At 36.2% G+C, this 23,304-nt stretch overlaps 1 protein-coding gene and 2 pseudogenes across 1 annotated transcript; all 3 read right to left on the bottom strand.

The window, feature by feature from the left end:
• Positions 1–2,165: 2,165 nt before the first annotated feature.
• LOC135645055 (zinc finger protein BRUTUS-like) lies at positions 2,166–6,691 on the bottom strand. Its single transcript, XM_065163109.1, has 7 exons — positions 6,340–6,691; positions 5,739–5,967; positions 5,491–5,659; positions 4,151–5,398; positions 3,849–4,020; positions 3,558–3,778; positions 2,166–2,297 (listed from the first exon to the last, which is right to left on the bottom strand). Exons 1-7 carry the CDS (start codon positions 6,663–6,665, stop codon positions 2,278–2,280), a joined length of 2,385 nt encoding a protein of 794 aa, XP_065019181.1. The 5' UTR covers positions 6,666–6,691; the 3' UTR covers positions 2,166–2,277.
• Positions 6,692–6,946: 255 nt separating this feature from the next.
• LOC135645041 (zinc finger protein BRUTUS-like) lies at positions 6,947–14,871 on the bottom strand (annotated as a pseudogene).
• A 267-nt stretch (positions 14,872–15,138) lies between these two features.
• LOC135645019 (zinc finger protein BRUTUS-like) lies at positions 15,139–22,991 on the bottom strand (annotated as a pseudogene).
• Positions 22,992–23,304: the final 313 nt, after the last annotated feature.

Below are 23,304 nucleotides of genomic sequence, written 5' to 3'. Positions count from 1 at the left end.
GGGTGAGGTTAGGTTCTGCAGCCAGACTAACAAACCCAATAGTTTAATGGTTTCTTTGAAACAAGAAGATCCGACAAAAATCAGTCACAATCTGCATGATGAGACCAAGATGAGTTGGGATCAACGGGATTGGCTGGAAATCAATCTGGGATCAACCGACACTGACCAAAATTAGTTTGAAAGGCTGGTCATTGCTCAGGCTGCTATAATCAACTCAGGATCAGTGATTGAACTTGGTGATCCCAAAAAGTAAGGGTTCAGAAATTTGTGTCTAATCTGAAGCAGAATCAGTTTCAGACAAGGGACTAAAATAGTCAGTTATAGAATACTAGAGAAATTGATAACTTTTATGGAGATCCTTAAATTGAATCAGATGATCAAATCAAATAAGAATTCTGAATGAGTTAAGATGCGACCATTTTAGAAATACTAGTATGTTTAAAGGGATTAAATGACCATGTAGAGACATAACATGGAGATTTTTAAGGTTTAACACAAGGAAAGAATGAAGAAAGGATAGGTCATAATCTTATCACCTATTTGCCTATGGGATTTGTCATTTCATCTGTTTGAGTGGATGCAAAATCATTCCTTTCTTTCTTGCAAATAGTCAACATATACAATGAATCCTTCGAAGCTACCTATGCTTACAAAAATATAAAAAAATGCTTAATCTTGGAAGAAATACTGATAACTTACGGCCATGTCTCCCAAGGATTTGCTACAAATTGGGCAGGTGTAATGACTGCAAGTGTACGCCTAGGCAGAAACAAAAAAGTTAGCTAATTATCAACCAACTTCCTGAATAAAAGACATGCAGGACAACTTAAACAGCTAACAAATAAAGCCTCAAAGAAAAACAAAAGATACTTGACAGGAATAAGGGCATACTTGGAAGCATGCAGAATGCATGAAATGTCCACTGCGCAGAGCTCTTACAGCTGCACTTGATGTAAACAGAAAATCACAACAAATCGGACAGTTTGTCTCTAGACCTTTCTCTCGGCACTTGTGCTCCTTCAATTTCATACCCAAGAAACAATTGCATGTCATGCAATGAAAGAAGTCTATGCCAAGTCCTTTTCCAACACGACATAAGTTGCAAAATGGGCAGTGGTACACATTTCTGAAAAAATAAAAATTACAGGATTAGCTACTTGAAACATGTAGATTTGTTTGTTAGAGGACTCTAAGTCTTTTCATATCATTTATCGATTTGATTAAAGTTTATCTTAGTTTTATTAATTTTTGGCTGAAACAACACATTATGCTAATTACTAATGATCTATGTTAGTAGGTGACATGTGATGCTGAGACTTTCACATAGAGAACTGTGAAGACATTACTGAATGCAAGATCATATCTGTAAGGGTTTGTTCTTGCAAATATCACTTGATAACCTCTACAAAGGATATTTTATCATTACACAGGCAATCTAAGAATCATAGTTGTGCATGAAACCTCAAGCTCAATGATCAGGAACAACTATAATTTGCTAAGGATTTTGACTAAACAGCTAAGGATTTTGACAAAACAAGAGCCGAGAACACCGAGGAGTTCCCTTTGAGTCTTGAATAACTGGAAACAAATAATTAACTAACTAAACTGTTTCAGCTTGAGACCCAGAAATGACACCTATAGGAAACTAGAGGTTGTACAAAACACAACAGTTGATTTTCCTGATAGTCAATTCCAAAGAGAAGTCAAAACCACAATGTGGGGTTTTCTTTCATACCTTAACACTTACTTCATTTGACTAAAAAATTGGGCACCTACAACAATAAATCGAGATCTTCACTTACTAGTTTCAGTAGTTCATATAATTGATTCTTAAGAATTGAACGATGACTGTTGTTGTGCATAGGACACAATTATTATTGTCTATAAGGAAGTTTAAACTATATAGAAAAATGTTTATATGCAGAGGTTTAAGAATTCTGTTTAAAAGAATACATTTCCCTTAAAACAATCTATATTTATGCACAAATAAATGTCTAGATGCTCAAGATAAACATGAAAAAGATAAATAAATGGTTCTTTAACACCAGGTATAAGTAAAATAGGGAAGTTCCATAAAAGAAAAGTAAAGCAAAAAAAAAGGAACATTTATTTTTCCTAATGCCAAAATGTTATTAGAAATGCAATATTGAGTCATCAACCTTTCATCATCAAAAAACTTGCAGATATTGCAATAATACTTCGCCATCCAGAATCCAGCACAGGAAGGTGTCCTGCAAGTTGGACCAACTGGTTGAACCTTCAAACAACGCATACACATCATTTCACTTGTTGCTTTTCTGCAAAGGACAAGAAAGAATGGTTGGCACCACAATATTGTCCTAGCCAAGGGACCCAAAACTGCCAACATTGTCCAGTAGAGGAGGTTAGTTTCACCATTTGAATGCCAAATAAAATTCTTACACCAACAAGTCCAACTAATACACATACATACATACATACATACATGCTGTATGTGTGTATATATATATATATATATATATATAGCATATCTGAAATTCCTGTATGCAAGCTGCATGCGCAAGAACTTAAACCTGAGAAAACTTTTACAAGTTGCGATATGTTTGGAGCACCCTAAAGCAAAGGGTTCTATCCACCAATGCAATAACAAAATATACTCCGTAGTAATATGACTTATTGTGTCACAATGAGGACCTTAAAGATCCCACATTGGGCATGACTCCAAGATGTTTAGGTTAATGAGCAAGGTTCATTATTCCGTATGATGTAAGGCATCCTTTTATGAAGAAAAAATATTATTGCCCATAAGTGATTGGAGCAAGCTCAACAGCCAAAGAAGAGAATATTCAACACAGGACAGAACAATACTTTCAATCCGTATACAATCCAATTCTAACCAGCATCATAAGAAAAGATGAAGTGGAAAACCAATAAGATAGCACCAACTACCAACCGAGTACATTTTAAAAGTAGAACATACTATTATGCAGAATATTGATTGCACGGTTTGCACCATAATATATACCATCCCATACAGGTGGATACACACCAAATTGCATGACATACACTGATATGCAGCAAGTTCAACACAAAAAAGGCTCTGGCAGGCAACTAGCAAATTTCACATATAAACACAGCCTAGACAAGGCATGCAGTTGCATCACTGGGTGAATTGATTCAATTATGTAAGTCAACGGTCACCAACACAATATGGTCATACTACTTAGTGTTCACATGAATGCAACTTAAACTTCTACCCAAATGACAATGTACAGCAGGTTGCCTTCATTACTTTAGTTTTTGCAATTAATCCATTAGATCCTGGTAATATTTAGGCCATGCACAAGCTAGGTTCCTTTAGGGAGTCCCAAGAATTTAATCTCACTTAAAATATTGATTTTTTCCATTAAATGAAATATTTCATAAAATCACTTGCATTTAAACCTTTTAGTACATCAACTTAGTTATACAAATTTATACAAGAAAATAAAACAAGTTACTAATAATGGAACTACAGCCAAGCACAGTGCTGCGACATTTTACATGAGGAAAAAAATCAGCAGCATCAAGGATGATACCTGTCCATTGAATGATCACTGACTTTGTCATGGCAAAATCTGCATGTGAACAATTTGTTACAACATGCAGCAACAAGTTTGCAGTTCCTCCTGAATGCTCACAGCCAAATATTTGTTTCTCCGGATCTCGAAAGGATGGAGAGCATCCAGGTATGTCTTCTCCTTCTGTAGCTTCCTCAGTTCTAGCCTGAGGTAATTTCTGCTGAGCAGCTATCCAGCGACTGCAATGTCCATCTAAATTACTTACTTAAATGTCACATTAGCACATACAGAAGATTAAATAACACAAACCTTGTCATTAAGTTTTGTATAAGATATGCCTTTCTTCGTGGATCAATTGTTGGATCTCGTGAAACCTTCCTTATCTCTGATTCGAGCTCATTCTGATTCATCCTAAATATATTATTCCAACCAGGCTTGAACATCTGGTCACTTTGCTCGAGACTTTCTTGGTGATCAGCCTCTATGGATGCAACAATTTGATAAGTCATTTGTAGTAAAAAAAAGTCAGCAAAGAATTATAATTTCCACAACACTGAGAGTTATTTTAACTATAAAGTACAAACAGTAAAAGACTTGATTAGATTACAGACCTTTTGGAAGACCAGAACTCTCTGTTGCATCTGTAGACAATGAGGGAGTATCCTTCCACCACTCATTTAGCCACTCATTAAACATGGTGTTTTTGGTTGCCTGTCTCCATGTATCCATCATCTTATTCTGTTCCTCTTGACTAAGAGCAGAAGTTACCCATGGTAGCATCGATTGGAGGACCTCTGCACCTGTTGTTCCTATTATTCGTCCAACAATCTTATCTTGCTCATCCACTGAAAAATGCTTGTCAAATAATGGCCATAATTCAAGCTCTTCTCTGAAGATATGATTATCAAGAGTAACTCGTAGAGATTTGCACATTCCTTGAAGCTTAGTGACAAGCTCATTATGTTTTCTAGTCTGATCAACTACATGAGAATCAGAATTGCTTCCCCTTGCAGCATCTTTACTGATGTTCATTCCCAAGCCATCATGCAGTTGTGAGAGCTCTAAAAGCACTACAGAAATATCTCTAAATAGCTTTTCTTCCTGCTTGTGGTCAAGGGTGTATGAATGACTCACATTATGAAGTGTTTCTCTTGATTCTAAAGCTGGGAAAACAATATCATCCTCAGCATTACTATGAGCTCTGTATAGACCCCATAACAAGCGAAATCTTCCACTGAACTGCCGAAGAACAGTATCAACATAAGGTATAAGGTTTCCGGATTCATCATCCAAATACTTCACATCTTTGCTAATCGCCTTATGAAATTTAAATATGTTGTCAATTGGCCTCAAAGTGTTCTCTATACTACATAAATTCAATTCCATCTCTGGAACAAAGAGACTGGACTTAAAGTAAGGGACAGAAGAATTGTAAGATGAAAAAAGCAGAGACTTTGAAGCATCAGGTGAACTTATTCCAGTGTTGGCGCTAGCAACTCCCAGCGCCGGTACACAGCATGACTTTTGGCTACATGACACACTATAGATTTCATTACTTTCTGAAGTGTTGATTTCACCAGAATTTCCATATAATCCTGAAAAGTTGCCTCGTTTAATAGGCCTAGCATTGTTCTCAGATTTCAGAATTGTCAAGCCTTTCTCACACCCAAGTAGACAAGAACATGAACAGAAATTATGTCTGCAATCTTCTTCCGACTCAGTACTGTCTTCTAAAGGGAAGCAACAGATTGCTTTTGAAGTCAAGCATATGAACTTGCCAGAACTAGTAATATCCTCGCTCCTACCCTTGCACGCCCAACCGGAAAAAAGGGTGACCAGTGCATCTTCAGATGATGAGGCTGTGCCATGAAACATCAATCTTAGCTACTTTTAAAAAATTGGTAAAATGATGTGGCAAAAGTGAAGAGTAAAGATACACAAGAGAACTGACCAGCTAGATGCATATTCTGGAGAAACTGACTTGCCTCCTTATCACTTAAGTTTGCAACAAACCATGGTAAAACACGCTCTAACAGTTTCAAGGGCATAACACACAGACTTCTGAAAAGAAGCTTACACTGTTTCTCAGAAGAAAAATGCATCCTGGCAAGAGGAAGAACCTAAAAAAAGAGAAGTACAAATGTATTTTCAGATACTCAAAAGAAAACAATAAAGTTAATGTTGTCCGTATCAGCGTACCTCAGCTTCCTCACTATGGAAATGCTTCTGAATAGTATCCATTATTTGATCAGCATGCGAACAAAACTCAGAATAGAATTCTACAGAAGTAGAATTGGCCTCTGCACTCTGGATTTCTTCAATTAAGCACCTAAACTTGTTAAACTGAATTTTTTCATTTGCATGGTCCAGCAAAAGGAATTCCATTCCATCTGATACTGCTGGAAATATTACTTGGTCTTCAGCATAACTGCATGTGCAGAAAATGCTATTTGTCAATAGATGAGTTCAAGCACTAAGTCCAAGAATAATGGTGAATGTGTAAAGATTGCTTAAATCACTGCTATTTCATGTTGTACTTCATTATCTCAAATGCAGTCCCTGTGCTTCTTAGTGTAAGGGCACTGGCCAAACTTGTTATATGAGACGTATAGTCATATAGTAAGTTCAAATTTTCTATACATCATGGTCCACTTCTCTCAGAATGGTTAATTGGTTATGAGCTTCATATAATAACAAAAAAAAGGTCATGCAAAGAATGTAAAATCCAAGAGAGCTCTTAACCAGAATTCGTATAAACTTTATCTGCTTCTATTCAATAAAAAATAACAAAGTCCCTTACCTATGAAAGATGCACACATCAGCAATAAATTGAAGCCTTGTGTTGAAGACAGACAAATCAGATAAATCTCCAGAAAGCTGTATTTTCCTTGCACATTCTGCTATTTCATTTAATTCTTTTCTAATAGCATTATGCCAATGCAATATTTCATCTATCGGGTACAACCCAAGATCAATAGCTTTGCTGTCTGGTTCGTTATGTTTTCTCTTCCCAGTCCTGGAAAGATCAGAAAGACAGGCATACTTCTCAGTGTCATCAATGGACCTGCAAGGTGTAGAACTCTGTGATAGAGAATCATCAACATGACTTTTTCCCATGTCAGCCATGCTTTTGTCTTCAATCCAAGTAAATATGACCTACATGTTTCAAACAAATAACAATGCATGGCTGGTAATTCATCGTAGGGAAGAACTCTTAATATATTTTTAGTATTCTCCTCTCTAATTTGTTGTATAGTGCCCTTTTGGTATGCACAGAGTGAATGGAGAACATATGCTTCGATGACAACATAATGTCACGAGATAAACACCAACATCCGTTTCGACTATGTCTAAGTAAACCCATTGATATTTGAACTCTCCTGTTGATCAAAATTTCCACTATGGAATGAGGTACATCCATCATCTTCCATTTTAAGAGGATCAAAAAGAAATGAGAGGCCTCACTAGTACAAAGACTAAAGACCAGAGTAGGCAAAACAAGTATTTTCAAATACAAATAATTGTCCCTTGCTGCATTTGTGAAAAAATGGGATAGGCTATGGACTATGAGTGCTACAGCACTGATGTAGAAGTTGCTCCTATGTGTATATTTACACAAATGAAGAAAAAAAAAATATTTAACAAAAACAAGGGGATTCCTGCACTAATCTTATGTGAAGCAACTGGTTGTGTCGGTCTTGATCACCCTGGTATCGTAAGAACCACAAAAAGCACATTTGTGGTAAAGCCAGTGAAAGCGAGATGTTCCCTTTTTGCCACAGTCGTTACATAGTATGTCCTGGGTATTACGAAATAGCAATTAGTTCAGTATCATGTAGGATCTCAAGATAGTTGTTTGATACCTGACATCGATCCCGATACTCTTCAGGAAGCTCTTCAGCAGCCAACAAGGCATCAATCATGCCAAAGTACACCTGAACAAATGCACAACCATTTCCAATTAGAAGAAATGAAAGCTGAAGGAATTATATGCTGTATAGCAAGCATGCTCTAGCAAATATTTGCACTCTTTCAATTTCCATTTTGTACCCTTGTAAATTTTTGTTCAATTGTGTTCTAATATAGCTATTATGCATGATACTAGAAAGAATTGCGCCCTAGGCATGCTTACTATCACATCCTTTTCACATATGGCCCTCATCCTGAAAAGGAGGATGCCTTAACTTACCAGCTACATTTTGAATGATCATGCATGAAACATGAACCGGAACCAAATATATTTTGGGGCTAAATTGTCACTTTGAAATAATGAATAGCATCTTTATCGTTGCATGCTCCATGGAATAAAGAACAGATTAGAAGACCACTTAGATTTAAGAACACTTCTAGGAAACATGTTAAAGTTAATTGGTACAACAATTAGAAAGAGAAACTACATAATTTTTAAACGAAAAATTAGGTAGGTGAAAATTTATGAAACTGAGTGCATCAGATATAGGCTTTATTGTAGATATGGATTTCATTAAAAAATTCCAGCAGTATCTATAAGATTCCGATCGGGTTCAAGATTGATCATAAGATTTAGGACATGGATAGGTTTGGCAGCTCAGGGTGAGGTTAGGTTCTGCAGCCAGACTAACAAACCCAATAGTTTAATGGTTTCTTTGAAACAAGAAGATCTGACAAAAATCAGTCACAATCTGCATGATGAGACCAAGATGAGTTGGGATCAACGGGATTGGCTGGAAATCAATCTGGGATCAACCGACACTGACCAAAATTAGTTTGAAAGGCTGGTCATTGCTCAGGCTGCTATAATCAACTCAGGATCAGTGATTGAACTTGGTGATCCCAAAAAGTAAGGGTTCAGAAATTTGTGTCTAATCTGAAGCAGAATCAGTTTCAGACAAGGGACTAAAATAGTCAGTTATAGAATACTAGAGAAATTGATAACTTTTATGGAGATCCTTAAATTGAATCAGATGATCAAATCAAATAAGAATTCTGAATGAGTTAAGATGCGACCATTTTAGAAATACTAGTATGTTTAAAGGGATTAAATGACCATGTAGAGACATAACATGGAGATTTTTAAGGTTTAACACAAGGAAAGAATGAAGAAAGGATAGGTCATAATCTTATCACCTATTTGCCTATGGGATTTGTCATTTCATCTGTTTGAGTGGATGCAAAATCATTCCTTTCTTTCTTGCAAATAGTCAACATATACAATGAATCCTTCGAAGCTACCTATGCTTACAAAAATATAAAAAAATGCTTAATCTTGGAAGAAATACTGATAACTTACGGCCATGTCTCCCAAGGATTTGCTACAAATTGGGCAGGTGTAATGACTGCAAGTGTACGCCTAGGCAGAAACAAAAAAGTTAGCTAATTATCAACCAACTTCCTGAATAAAAGACATGCAGGACAACTTAAACAGCTAACAAATAAAGCCTCAAAGAAAAACAAAAGATACTTGACAGGAATAAGGGCATACTTGGAAGCATGCAGAATGCATGAAATGTCCACTGCGCAGAGCTCTTACAGCTGCACTTGATGTAAACAGAAAATCACAACAAATCGGACAGTTTGTCTCTAGACCTTTCTCTCGGCACTTGTGCTCCTTCAATTTCATACCCAAGCAACAATTGCATGTCATGCAATGAAAGAAGTCTATGCCAAGTCCTTTTCCAACACGACATAAGTTGCAAAATGGGCAGTGGTACACATTTCTGAAAAAATAAAAATTACAGGATTAGCTACTTGAAACATGTAGATTTGTTTGTTAGAGGACTCTAAGTCTTTTCATATCATTTATCGATTTGATTAAAGTTTATCTTAGTTTTATTAATTTTTGGCTGAAACAACACATTATGCTAATTACTAATGATCTATGTTAGTAGGTGACATGTGATGCTGAGACTTTCACATAGAGAACTGTGAAGACATTACTGAATGCAAGATCATATCTGTAAGGGTTTGTTCTTGCAAATATCACTTGATAACCTCTACAAAGGATATTTTATCATTACACAGGCAATCTAAGAATCATAGTTGTGCATGAAACCTCAAGCTCAATGATCAGGAACAACTATAATTTGCTAAGGATTTTGACTAAACAGCTAAGGATTTTGACAAAACAAGAGCCGAGAACACCGAGGAGTTCCCTTTGAGTCTTGAATAACTGGAAACAAATAATTAACTAACTAAACTGTTTCAGCTTGAGACCCAGAAATGACACCTATAGGAAACTAGAGGTTGTACAAAACACAACAGTTGATTTTCCTGATAGTCAATTCCAAAGAGAAGTCAAAACCACAATGTGGGGTTTTCTTTCATACCTTAACACTTACTTCATTTGACTAAAAAATTGGGCACCTACAACAATAAATCGAGATCTTCACTTACTAGTTTCAGTAGTTCATATAATTGATTCTCAAGAATTGAACGATGACTGTTGTTGTGCATAGGACACAATTATTATTGTCTATAAGGAAGTTTAAACTATATAGAAAAATGTTTATATGCAGAGGTTTAAGAATTCTGTTTAAAAGAATACATTTCCCTTAAAACAATCTATATTTATGCACAAATAAATGTCTAGATGCTCAAGATAAACATGAAAAAGATAAATAAATGGTTCTTTAACACCAGGTATAAGTAAAATAGGGAAGTTCCATAAAAGAAAAGTAAAGCAAAAAAAAAGGAACATTTATTTTTCCTAATGCCAAAATGTTATTAGAAATGCAATATTGAGTCATCAACCTTTCATCATCAAAAAACTTGCAGATATTGCAATAATACTTCGCCATCCAGAATCCAGCACAGGAAGGTGTCCTGCAAGTTGGACCAACTGGTTGAACCTTCAAACAACGCATACACATCATTTCACTTGTTGCTTTTCTGCAAAGGACAAGAAAGAATGGTTGGCACCACAATATTGTCCTAGCCAAGGGACCCAAAACTGCCAACATTGTCCAGTAGAGGAGGTTAGTTTCACCATTTGAATGCCAAATAAAATTCTTACACCAACAAGTCCAACTAATACACATACATACATACATACATACATACATGCGTGTATATATATATATATATATATATATATATATATATATATATATATATATATATATATATATATATATATATATATATATATATATATATATATATATATAGCATATCTGAAATTCCTGTATGCAAGCTGCATGCGCAAGAACTTAAACCTGAGAAAACTTTTACAAGTTGCGATATGTTTGGAGCACCCTAAAGCAAAGGGTTCTATCCACCAATGCAATAACAAAATATACTCCGTAGTAATATGACTTATTGTGTCACAATGAGGACCTTAAAGATCCCACATTGGGCATGACTCCAAGATGTTTAGGTTAATGAGCAAGGTTCATTATTCCGTATGATGTAAGGCATCCTTTTATGAAGAAAAAATATTATTGCCCATAAGTGATTGGAGCAAGCTCAACAGCCAAAGAAGAGAATATTCAACACAGGACAGAACAATACTTTCAATCCGTATACAATCCAATTCTAACCAGCATCATAAGAAAAGATGAAGTGGAAAACCAATAAGATAGCACCAACTACCAACCGAGTACATTTTAAAAGTAGAACATACTATTATGCAGAATATTGATTGCACGGTTTGCACCATAATATATACCATCCCATACAGGTGGATACACACCAAATTGCATGACATACACTGATATGCAGCAAGTTCAACACAAAAAAGGCTCTGGCAGGCAACTAGCAAATTTCACATATAAACACAGCCTAGACAAGGCATGCAGTTGCATCACTGGGTGAATTGATTCAATTATGTAAGTCAACGGTCACCAACACAATATGGTCATACTACTTAGTGTTCACATGAATGCAACTTAAACTTCTACCCAAATGACAATGTACAGCAGGTTGCCTTCATTACTTTAGTTTTTGCAATTAATCCATTAGATCCTGGTAATATTTAGGCCATGCACAAGCTAGGTTCCTTTAGGGAGTCCCAAGAATTTAATCTCACTTAAAATATTGATTTTTTCCATTAAATGAAATATTTCATAAAATCACTTGCATTTAAACCTTTTAGTACATCAACTTAGTTATACAAATTTATACAAGAAAATAAAACAAGTTACTAATAATGGAACTACAGCCAAGCACAGTGCTGCGACATTTTACATGAGGAAAAAAATCAGCAGCATCAAGGATGATACCTGTCCATTGAATGATCACTGACTTTGTCATGGCAAAATCTGCATGTGAACAATTTGTTACAACATGCAGCAACAAGTTTGCAGTTCCTCCTGAATGCTCACAGCCAAATATTTGTTTCTCCGGATCTCGAAAGGATGGAGAGCATCCAGGTATGTCTTCTCCTTCTGTAGCTTCCTCAGTTCTAGCCTGAGGTAATTTCTGCTGAGCAGCTATCCAGCGACTGCAATGTCCATCTAAATTACTTACTTAAATGTCACATTAGCACATACAGAAGATTAAATAACACAAACCTTGTCATTAAGTTTTGTATAAGATATGCCTTTCTTCGTGGATCAATTGTTGGATCTCGTGAAACCTTCCTTATCTCTGATTCGAGCTCATTCTGATTCATCCTAAATATATTATTCCAACCAGGCTTGAACATCTGGTCACTTTGCTCGAGACTTTCTTGGTGATCAGCCTCTATGGATGCAACAATTTGATAAGTCATTTGTAGTAAAAAAAAGTCAGCAAAGAATTATAATTTCCACAACACTGAGAGTTATTTTAACTATAAAGTACAAACAGTAAAAGACTTGATTAGATTACAGACCTTTTGGAAGACCAGAACTCTCTGTTGCATCTGTAGACAATGAGGGAGTATCCTTCCACCACTCATTTAGCCACTCATTAAACATGGTGTTTTTGGTTGCCTGTCTCCATGTATCCATCATCTTATTCTGTTCCTCTTGACTAAGAGCAGAAGTTACCCATGGTAGCATCGATTGGAGGACCTCTGCACCTGTTGTTCCTATTATTCGTCCAACAATCTTATCTTGCTCATCCACTGAAAAATGCTTGTCAAATAATGGCCATAATTCAAGCTCTTCTCTGAAGATATGATTATCAAGAGTAACTCGTAGAGATTTGCACATTCCTTGAAGCTTAGTGACAAGCTCATTATGTTTTCTAGTCTGATCAACTACATGAGAATCAGAATTGCTTCCCCTTGCAGCATCTTTACTGATGTTCATTCCCAAGCCATCATGCAGTTGTGAGAGCTCTAAAAGCACTACAGAAATATCTCTAAATAGCTTTTCTTCCTGCTTGTGGTCAAGGGTGTATGAATGACTCACATTATGAAGTGTTTCTCTTGATTCTAAAGCTGGGAAAACAATATCATCCTCAGCATTACTATGAGCTCTGTATAGACCCCATAACAAGCGAAATCTTCCACTGAACTGCCGAAGAACAGTATCAACATAAGGTATAAGGTTTCCGGATTCATCATCCAAATACTTCACATCTTTGCTAATCGCCTTATGAAATTTAAATATGTTGTCAATTGGCCTCAAAGTGTTCTCTATACTACATAAATTCAATTCCATCTCTGGAACAAAGAGACTGGACTTAAAGTAAGGGACAGAAGAATTGTAAGATGAAAAAAGCAGAGACTTTGAAGCATCAGGTGAACTTATTCCAGTGTTGGCGCTAGCAACTCCCAGCGCCGGTACACAGCATGACTTTTGGCTACATGACACACTATAGATTTCATTACTTTCTGAAGTGTTGATTTCACCAGAATTTCCATATAATCCTGAAAAGTTGCCTCGTTTAATAGGCCTAGCATTGTTCTCAGATTTCAGAATTGTCAAGCCTTTCTCACACCCAAGTAGACAAGAACATGAACAGAAATTATGTCTGCAATCTTCTTCCGACTCAGTACTGTCTTCTAAAGGGAAGCAACAGATTGCTTTTGAAGTCAAGCATATGAACTTGCCAGAACTAGTAATATCCTCGCTCCTACCCTTGCACGCCCAACCGGAAAAAAGGGTGACCAGTGCATCTTCAGATGATGAGGCTGTGCCATGAAACATCAATCTTAGCTACTTTTAAAAAATTGGTAAAATGATGTGGCAAAAGTGAAGAGTAAAGATACACAAGAGAACTGACCAGTTAGATGCATATTCTGGAGAAACTGACTTGCCTCCTTATCACTTAAGTTTGCAACAAACCATGGTAAAACACGCTCTAACAGTTTCAAGGGCATAACACACAGACTTCTGAAAAGAAGCTTACACTGTTTCTCAGAAGAAAAATGCATCCTGGCAAGAGGAAGAACCTAAAAAAAGAGAAGTACAAATGTATTTTCAGATACTCAAAAGAAAACAATAAAGTTAATGTTGTCCGTATCAGCGTACCTCAGCTTCCTCACTATGGAAATGCTTCTGAATAGTATCCATTATTTGATCAGCATGCGAACAAAACTCAGAATAGAATTCTACAGAAGTAGAATTGGCCTCTGCACTCTGGATTTCTTCAATTAAGCACCTAAACTTGTTAAACTGAATTTTTTCATTTGCATGGTCCAGCAAAAGGAATTCCATTCCATCTGATACTGCTGGAAATATTACTTGGTCTTCAGCATAACTGCATGTGCAGAAAATGCTATTTGTCAATAGATGAGTTCAAGCACTAAGTCCAAGAATAATGGTGAATGTGTAAAGATTGCTTAAATCACTGCTATTTCATGTTGTACTTCATTATCTCAAATGCAGTCCCTGTGCTTCTTAGTGTAAGGGCACTGGCCAAACTTGTTATATGAGACGTATAGTCATATAGTAAGTTCAAATTTTCTATACATCATGGTCCACTTCTCTCAGAATGGTTAATTGGTTATGAGCTTCATATAATAACAAAAAAAAGGTCATGCAAAGAATGTAAAATCCAAGAGAGCTCTTAACCAGAATTCGTATAAACTTTATCTGCTTCTATTCAATAAAAAATAACAAAGTCCCTTACCTATGAAAGATGCACACATCAGCAATAAATTGAAGCCTTGTGTTGAAGACAGACAAATCAGATAAATCTCCAGAAAGCTGTATTTTCCTTGCACATTCTGCTATTTCATTTAATTCTTTTCTAATAGCATTATGCCAATGCAATATTTCATCTATCGGGTACAACCCAAGATCAATAGCTTTGCTGTCTGGTTCGTTATGTTTTCTCTTCCCAGTCCTGGAAAGATCAGAAAGACAGGCATACTTCTCAGTGTCATCAATGGACCTGCAAGGTGTAGAACTCTGTGATAGAGAATCATCAACATGACTTTTTCCCATGTCAGCCATGCTTTTGTCTTCAATCCAAGTAAATATGACCTACATGTTTCAAACAAATAACAATGCATGGCTGGTAATTCATCGTAGGGAAGAACTCTTAATATATTTTTAGTATTCTCCTCTCTAATTTGTTGTATCATTAAATAGTGAGTGCCCTTTTGGTATGCACAGAGTGAATGGAGAACATATGCTTCGATGACAACATAATGTCACGAGATAAACACCAACATCCGTTTCGACTATGTCTAAGTAAACCCATTGATATTTGAACTCTCCTGTTGATCAAAATTTCCACTGTGGAATGAGGTACATCCATCATCTTCCATTTTAAGAGGATCAAAAAGAAATGAGAGGCCTCACTAGTACAAAGACTAAAGACCAGAGTAGGCAAAACAAGTATTTTCAAATACAAATAATTGTCCCTTGCTGCATTTGTGAAAAAATGGGATAGGCTATGGACTATGAGTGCTACAGCACTGATGTAGAAGTTGCTCCTATGTGTATATTTACACAAATGAAGAAAAAAAAAATATTTAACAAAAACAAGGGGATTCCTGCACTAATCTTATGTGAAGCAACTGGTTGTGTCGGTCTTGATCACCCTGGTATCGTAAGAACCACAAAAAGCACATTTGTGGTAAAGCCAGTGAAAGCGAGATGTTCCCTTTTTGCCACAGTCGTTACATAGTATGTCCTGGGTATTACGAAATAGCAATTAGTTCAGTATCATGTAGGATCTCAAGATAGTTGTTTGATACCTGACATCGATCCCGATACTCTTCAGGAAGCTCTTCAGCAGCCAACAAGGCATCAATCATGCCAAAGTACACCTGAACAAATGCACAACCATTTCCAATTAGAAGAAATGAAAGCTGAAGGAATTATATGCTGTATAGCAAGCATGCTCTAGCAAATATTTGCACTCTTTCAATTTCCATTTTGTACCCTTGTAAATTTTTGTTCAATTGTGTTCTAATATAGCTATTATGCATGATACTAGAAAGAATTGCGCCCTAGGCATGCTTACTATCACATCCTTTTCACATATGGCCCTCATCCTGAAAAGGAGGATGCCTTAACTTACCAGCTACATTTTGAATGATCATGCATGAAACATGAACCGGAACCAAATATATTTTGGGGCTAAATTGTCACTTTGAAATAATGAATAGCATCTTTATCGTTGCATGCTCCATGGAATAAAGAACAGATTAGAAGACCACTTAGATTTAAGAACACTTCTAGGAAACATGTTAAAGTTAATTGGTACAACAATTAGAAAGAGAAACTACATAATTTTTAAACGAAAAATTAGGTAGGTGAAAATTTATGAAACTGAGTGCATCAGATATAGGCTTTATTGTAGATATGGATTTCATTAAAAAATTCCAGCAGTATCTATAAGATTCCGATCGGGTTCAAGATTGATCATAAGATTTAGGACATGGATAGGTTTGGCAGCTCAGGGTGAGGTTAGGTTCTGCAGCCAGACTAACAAACCCAATAGTTTAATGGTTTCTTTGAAACAAGAAGATCTGACAAAAATCAGTCACAATCTGCATGATGAGACCAAGATGAGTTGGGATCAACGGGATTGGCTGGAAATCAATCTGGGATCAACCGACACTGACCAAAATTAGTTTGAAAGGCTGGTCATTGCTCAGGCTGCTATAATCAACTCAGGATCAGTGATTGAACTTGGTGATCCCAAAAAGTAAGGGTTCAGAAATTTGTGTCTAATCTGAAGCAGAATCAGTTTCAGACAAGGGACTAAAATAGTCAGTTATAGAATACTAGAGAAATTGATAACTTTTATGGAGATCCTTAAATTGAATCAGATGATCAAATCAAATAAGAATTCTGAATGAGTTAAGATGCGACCATTTTAGAAATACTAGTATGTTTAAAGGGATTAAATGACCATGTAGAGACATAACATGGAGATTTTTAAGGTTTAACACAAGGAAAGAATGAAGAAAGGATAGGTCATAATCTTATCACCTATTTGCCTATGGGATTTGTCATTTCATCTGTTTGAGTGGATGCAAAATCATTCCTTTCTTTCTTGCAAATAGTCAACATATACAATGAATCCTTCGAAGCTACCTATGCTTACAAAAATATAAAAAAATGCTTAATCTTGGAAGAAATACTGATAACTTACGGCCATGTCTCCCAAGGATTTGCTACAAATTGGGCAGGTGTAATGACTGCAAGTGTACGCCTAGGCAGAAACAAAAAAGTTAGCTAATTATCAACCAACTTCCTGAATAAAAGACATGCAGGACAACTTAAACAGCTAACAAATAAAGCCTCAAAGAAAAACAAAAGATACTTGACAGGAATAAGGGCATACTTGGAAGCATGCAGAATGCATGAAATGTCCACTGCGCAGAGCTCTTACAGCTGCACTTGATGTAAACAGAAAATCACAACAAATCGGACAGTTTGTCTCTAGACCTTTCTCTCGGCACTTGTGCTCCTTCAATTTCATACCCAAGCAACAATTGCATGTCATGCAATGAAAGAAGTCTATGCCAAGTCCTTTTCCAACACGACATAAGTTGCAAAATGGGCAGTGGTACACATTTCTGAAAAAATAAAAATTACAGGATTAGCTACTTGAAACATGTAGATTTGTTTGTTAGAGGACTCTAAGTCTTTTCATATCATTTATCGATTTGATTAAAGTTTATCTTAGTTTTATTAATTTTTGGCTGAAACAACACATTATGCTAATTACTAATGATCTATGTTAGTAGGTGACATGTGATGCTGAGACTTTCACATAGAGAACTGTGAAGACATTACTGAATGCAAGATCATATCTGTAAGGGTTTGTTCTTGCAAATATCACTTGATAACCTCTACAAAGGATATTTTATCATTACACAGGCAATCTAAGAATCATAGTTGTGCATGAAACCTCAAGCTCAATGATCAGGAACAACTATAATTTGCTAAGGATTTTGACTAAACAGCTAAGGATTTTGACAAAACAAGAGCCGAGAACACCGAGGAGTTCCCTTTGAGTCTTGAATAACTGGAAACAAATAATTAACTAACTAAACTGTTTCAGCTTGAGACCCAGAAATGACACCTATAGGAAACTAGAGGTTGTACAAAACACAACAGTTGATTTTCCTGATAGTCAATTCCAAAGAGAAGTCAAAACCACAATGTGGGGTTTTCTTTCATACCTTAACACTTACTTCATTTGACTAAAAAATTGGGCACCTACAACAATAAATCGAGATCTTCACTTACTAGTTTCAGTAGTTCATATAATTGATTCTCAAGAATTGAACGATGACTGTTGTTGTGCATAGGACACAATTATTATTGTCTATAAGGAAGTTTAAACTATATAGAAAAATATTTATATGCAGAGGTTTAAGAATTCTGTTTAAAAGAATACATTTCCCTTAAAACAATCTATATTTATGCACAAATAAATGTCTAGATGCTCAAGATAAACATGAAAAAGATAAATAAATGGTTCTTTAACACCAGGTATAAGTAAAATAGGGAAGTTCCATAAAAGAAAAGTAAAGCAAAAAAAAAGGAACATTTATTTTTCCTAATGCCAAAATGTTATTAGAAATGCAATATTGAGTCATCAACCTTTCATCATCAAAAAACTTGCAGATATTGCAATAATACTTCGCCATCCAGAATCCAGCACAGGAAGGTGTCCTGCAAGTTGGACCAACTGGTTGAACCTTCAAACAACGCATACACATCATTTCACTTGTTGCTTTTCTGCAAAGGACAAGAAAGAATGGTTGGCACCACAATATTGTCCTAGCCAAGGGACCCAAAACTGCCAACATTGTCCAGTAGAGGAGGTTAGTTTCACCATTTGAATGCCAAATAAAATTCTTACACCAACAAGTCCAACTAATACACATACATACATACATACATACATACATGCGTATATATATATATATATATATATATATATAGCATATCTGAAATTCCTGTATGCAAGCTGCATGCGCAAGAACTTAAACCTGAGAAAACTTTTACAAGTTGCGATATGTTTGGAGCACCCTAAAGCAAAGGGTTCTATCCACCAATGCAATAACAAAATATACTCCGTAGTATTATGACTTATTGTGTCACAATGAGGACCTTAAAGATCTCACATTGGGCATGACTCCAAGATGTTTAGGTTAATGAGCAAGGTTCATTATTCCGTATGATGTAAGGCATCCTTTTATGAAGAAAAAATATTATTGCCCATAAGTGATTGGAGCAAGCTCAACAGCCAAAGAAGAGAATATTCAACACAGGACAGAACAATACTTTCAATCCGTATACAATCCAATTCTAACCAGCATCATAAGAAAAGATGAAGTGGAAAACCAATAAGATAGCACCAACTACCAACCGAGTACATTTTAAAAGTAGAACATACTATTATGCAGAATATTGATTGCACGGTTTGCACCATAATATATACCATCCCATACAGGTGGATACACACCAAATTGCATGACATACACTGATATGCAGCAAGTTCAACACAAAAAAGGCTCTGGCAGGCAACTAGCAAATTTCACATATAAACACAGCCTAGACAAGGCATGCAGTTGCATCACTGGGTGAATTGATTCAATTATGTAAGTCAACGGTCACCAACACAATATGGTCATACTACTTAGTGTTCACATGAATGCAACTTAAACTTCTACCCAAATGACAATGTACAGCAGGTTGCCTTCATTACTTTAGTTTTTGCAATTAATCCATTAGATCCTGGTAATATTTAGGCCATGCACAAGCTAGGTTCCTTTAGGGAGTCCCAAGAATTTAATCTCACTTAAAATATTGATTTTTTCCATTAAATGAAATATTTCATAAAATCACTTGCATTTAAACCTTTTAGTACATCAACTTAGTTATACAAATTTATACAAGAAAATAAAACAAGTTACTAATAATGGAACTACAGCCAAGCACAGTGCTGCGACATTTTACATGAGGAAAAAAATCAGCAGCATCAAGGATGATACCTGTCCATTGAATGATCACTGACTTTGTCATGGCAAAATCTGCATGTGAACAATTTGTTACAACATGCAGCAACAAGTTTGCAGTTCCTCCTGAATGCTCACAGCCAAATATTTGTTTCTCCGGATCTCGAAAGGATGGAGAGCATCCAGGTATGTCTTCTCCTTCTGTAGCTTCCTCAGTTCTAGCCTGAGGTAATTTCTGCTGAGCAGCTATCCAGCGACTGCAATGTCCATCTAAATTACTTACTTAAATGTCACATTAGCACATACAGAAGATTAAATAACACAAACCTTGTCATTAAGTTTTGTATAAGATATGCCTTTCTTCGTGGATCAATTGTTGGATCTCGTGAAACCTTCCTTATCTCTGATTCGAGCTCATTCTGATTCATCCTAAATATATTATTCCAACCAGGCTTGAACATCTGGTCACTTTGCTCGAGACTTTCTTGGTGATCAGCCTCTATGGATGCAACAATTTGATAAGTCATTTGTAGTAAAAAAAAGTCAGCAAAGAATTATAATTTCCACAACACTGAGAGTTATTTTAACTATAAAGTACAAACAGTAAAAGACTTGATTAGATTACAGACCTTTTGGAAGACCAGAACTCTCTGTTGCATCTGTAGACAATGAGGGAGTATCCTTCCACCACTCATTTAGCCACTCATTAAACATGGTGTTTTTGGTTGCCTGTCTCCATGTATCCATCATCTTATTCTGTTCCTCTTGACTAAGAGCAGAAGTTACCCATGGTAGCATCGATTGGAGGACCTCTGCACCTGTTGTTCCTATTATTCGTCCAACAATCTTATCTTGCTCATCCACTGAAAAATGCTTGTCAAATAATGGCCATAATTCAAGCTCTTCTCTGAAGATATGATTATCAAGAGTAACTCGTAGAGATTTGCACATTCCTTGAAGCTTAGTGACAAGCTCATTATGTTTTCTAGTCTGATCAACTACATGAGAATCAGAATTGCTTCCCCTTGCAGCATCTTTACTGATGTTCATTCCCAAGCCATCATGCAGTTGTGAGAGCTCTAAAAGCACTACAGAAATATCTCTAAATAGCTTTTCTTCCTGCTTGTGGTCAAGGGTGTATGAATGACTCACATTATGAAGTGTTTCTCTTGATTCTAAAGCTGGGAAAACAATATCATCCTCAGCATTACTATGAGCTCTGTATAGACCCCATAACAAGCGAAATCTTCCACTGAACTGCCGAAGAACAGTATCAACATAAGGTATAAGGTTTCCGGATTCATCATCCAAATACTTCACATCTTTGCTAATCGCCTTATGAAATTTAAATATGTTGTCAATTGGCCTCAAAGTGTTCTCTATACTACATAAATTCAATTCCATCTCTGGAACAAAGAGACTGGACTTAAAGTAAGGGACAGAAGAATTGTAAGATGAAAAAAGCAGAGACTTTGAAGCATCAGGTGAACTTATTCCAGTGTTGGCGCTAGCAACTCCCAGCGCCGGTACACAGCATGACTTTTGGCTACATGACACACTATAGATTTCATTACTTTCTGAAGTGTTGATTTCACCAGAATTTCCATATAATCCTGAAAAGTTGCCTCGTTTAATAGGCCTAGCATTGTTCTCAGATTTCAGAATTGTCAAGCCTTTCTCACACCCAAGTAGACAAGAACATGAACAGAAATTATGTCTGCAATCTTCTTCCGACTCAGTACTGTCTTCTAAAGGGAAGCAACAGATTGCTTTTGAAGTCAAGCATATGAACTTGCCAGAACTAGTAATATCCTCGCTCCTACCCTTGCACGCCCAACCGGAAAAAAGGGTGACCAGTGCATCTTCAGATGATGAGGCTGTGCCATGAAACATCAATCTTAGCTACTTTTAAAAAATTGGTAAAATGATGTGGCAAAAGTGAAGAGTAAAGATACACAAGAGAACTGACCAGCTAGATGCATATTCTGGAGAAACTGACTTGCCTCCTTATCACTTAAGTTTGCAACAAACCATGGTAAAACACGCTCTAACAGTTTCAAGGGCATAACACACAGACTTCTGAAAAGAAGCTTACACTGTTTCTCAGAAGAAAAATGCATCCTGGCAAGAGGAAGAACCTAAAAAAAGAGAAGTACAAATGTATTTTCAGATACTCAAAAGAAAACAATAAAGTTAATGTTGTCCGTATCAGCGTACCTCAGCTTCCTCACTATGGAAATGCTTCTGAATAGTATCCATTATTTGATCAGCATGCGAACAAAACTCAGAATAGAATTCTACAGAAGTAGAATTGGCCTCTGCACTCTGGATTTCTTCAATTAAGCACCTAAACTTGTTAAACTGAATTTTTTCATTTGCATGGTCCAGCAAAAGGAATTCCATTCCATCTGATACTGCTGGAAATATTACTTGGTCTTCAGCATAACTGCATGTGCAGAAAATGCTATTTGTCAATAGATGAGTTCAAGCACTAAGTCCAAGAATAATGGTGAATGTGTAAAGATTGCTTAAATCACTGCTATTTCATGTTGTACTTCATTATCTCAAATGCAGTCCCTGTGCTTCTTAGTGTAAGGGCACTGGCCAAACTTGTTATATGAGACGTATAGTCATATAGTAAGTTCAAATTTTCTATACATCATGGTCCACTTCTCTCAGAATGGTTAATTGGTTATGAGCTTCATATAATAACAAAAAAAAGGTCATGCAAAGAATGTAAAATCCAAGAGAGCTCTTAACCAGAATTCGTATAAACTTTATCTGCTTCTATTCAATAAAAAATAACAAAGTCCCTTACCTATGAAAGATGCACACATCAGCAATAAATTGAAGCCTTGTGTTGAAGACAGACAAATCAGATAAATCTCCAGAAAGCTGTATTTTCCTTGCACATTCTGCTATTTCATTTAATTCTTTTCTAATAGCATTATGCCAATGCAATATTTCATCTATCGGGTACAACCCAAGATCAATAGCTTTGCTGTCTGGTTCGTTATGTTTTCTCTTCCCAGTCCTGGAAAGATCAGAAAGACAGGCATACTTCTCAGTGTCATCAATGGACCTGCAAGGTGTAGAACTCTGTGATAGAGAATCATCAACATGACTTTTTCCCATGTCAGCCATGCTTTTGTCTTCAATCCAAGTAAATATGACCTACATGTTTCAAACAAATAACAATGCATGGCTGGTAATTCATCGTAGGGAAGAACTCTTAATATATTTTTAGTATTCTCCTCTCTAATTTGTTGTATAGTGCCCTTTTGGTATGCACAGAGTGAATGGAGAACATATGCTTCGATGACAACATAATGTCACGAGATAAACACCAACATCCGTTTCGACTATGTCTAAGTAAACCCATTGATATTTGAACTCTCCTGTTGATCAAAATTTCCACTGTGGAATGAGGTACATCCATCATCTTCCATTTTAAGAGGATAAAAAAGAAATGAGAGGCCTCAC

The sequence above is a fragment of the Musa acuminata genome, chromosome BXJ3-8, assembly GCF_036884655.1.
Source record: "Musa acuminata AAA Group cultivar baxijiao chromosome BXJ3-8, Cavendish_Baxijiao_AAA, whole genome shotgun sequence".
Classification (NCBI taxonomy): Eukaryota; Viridiplantae; Streptophyta; class Magnoliopsida; order Zingiberales; family Musaceae; genus Musa; species Musa acuminata.
This window is presented reverse-complemented; position numbering and strand designations above follow the sequence as displayed.

What these genes read in the sequence shown, in the direction of transcription:
- LOC135645055 (XM_065163109.1), bottom strand. Translation starts at nt 6,665, where the DNA reads ATGGCTGACATGGGAAAAAGTCATGTTGATGATTCTCTATCACAGAGT. An exon ending in GAGTTCTGGTCTTCCAAAAG is followed by an intron (nt 4,021 to 4,150) that starts GTCTGTAATCTA and finishes TTGCATCCATAG; the next exon opens with AGGCTGATCACCAAGAAAGT. An exon ending in ATACAAAACTTAATGACAAG is followed by an intron (nt 3,779 to 3,848) that starts GTTTGTGTTATT and finishes TGGACATTGCAG; the next exon opens with TCGCTGGATAGCTGCTCAGC.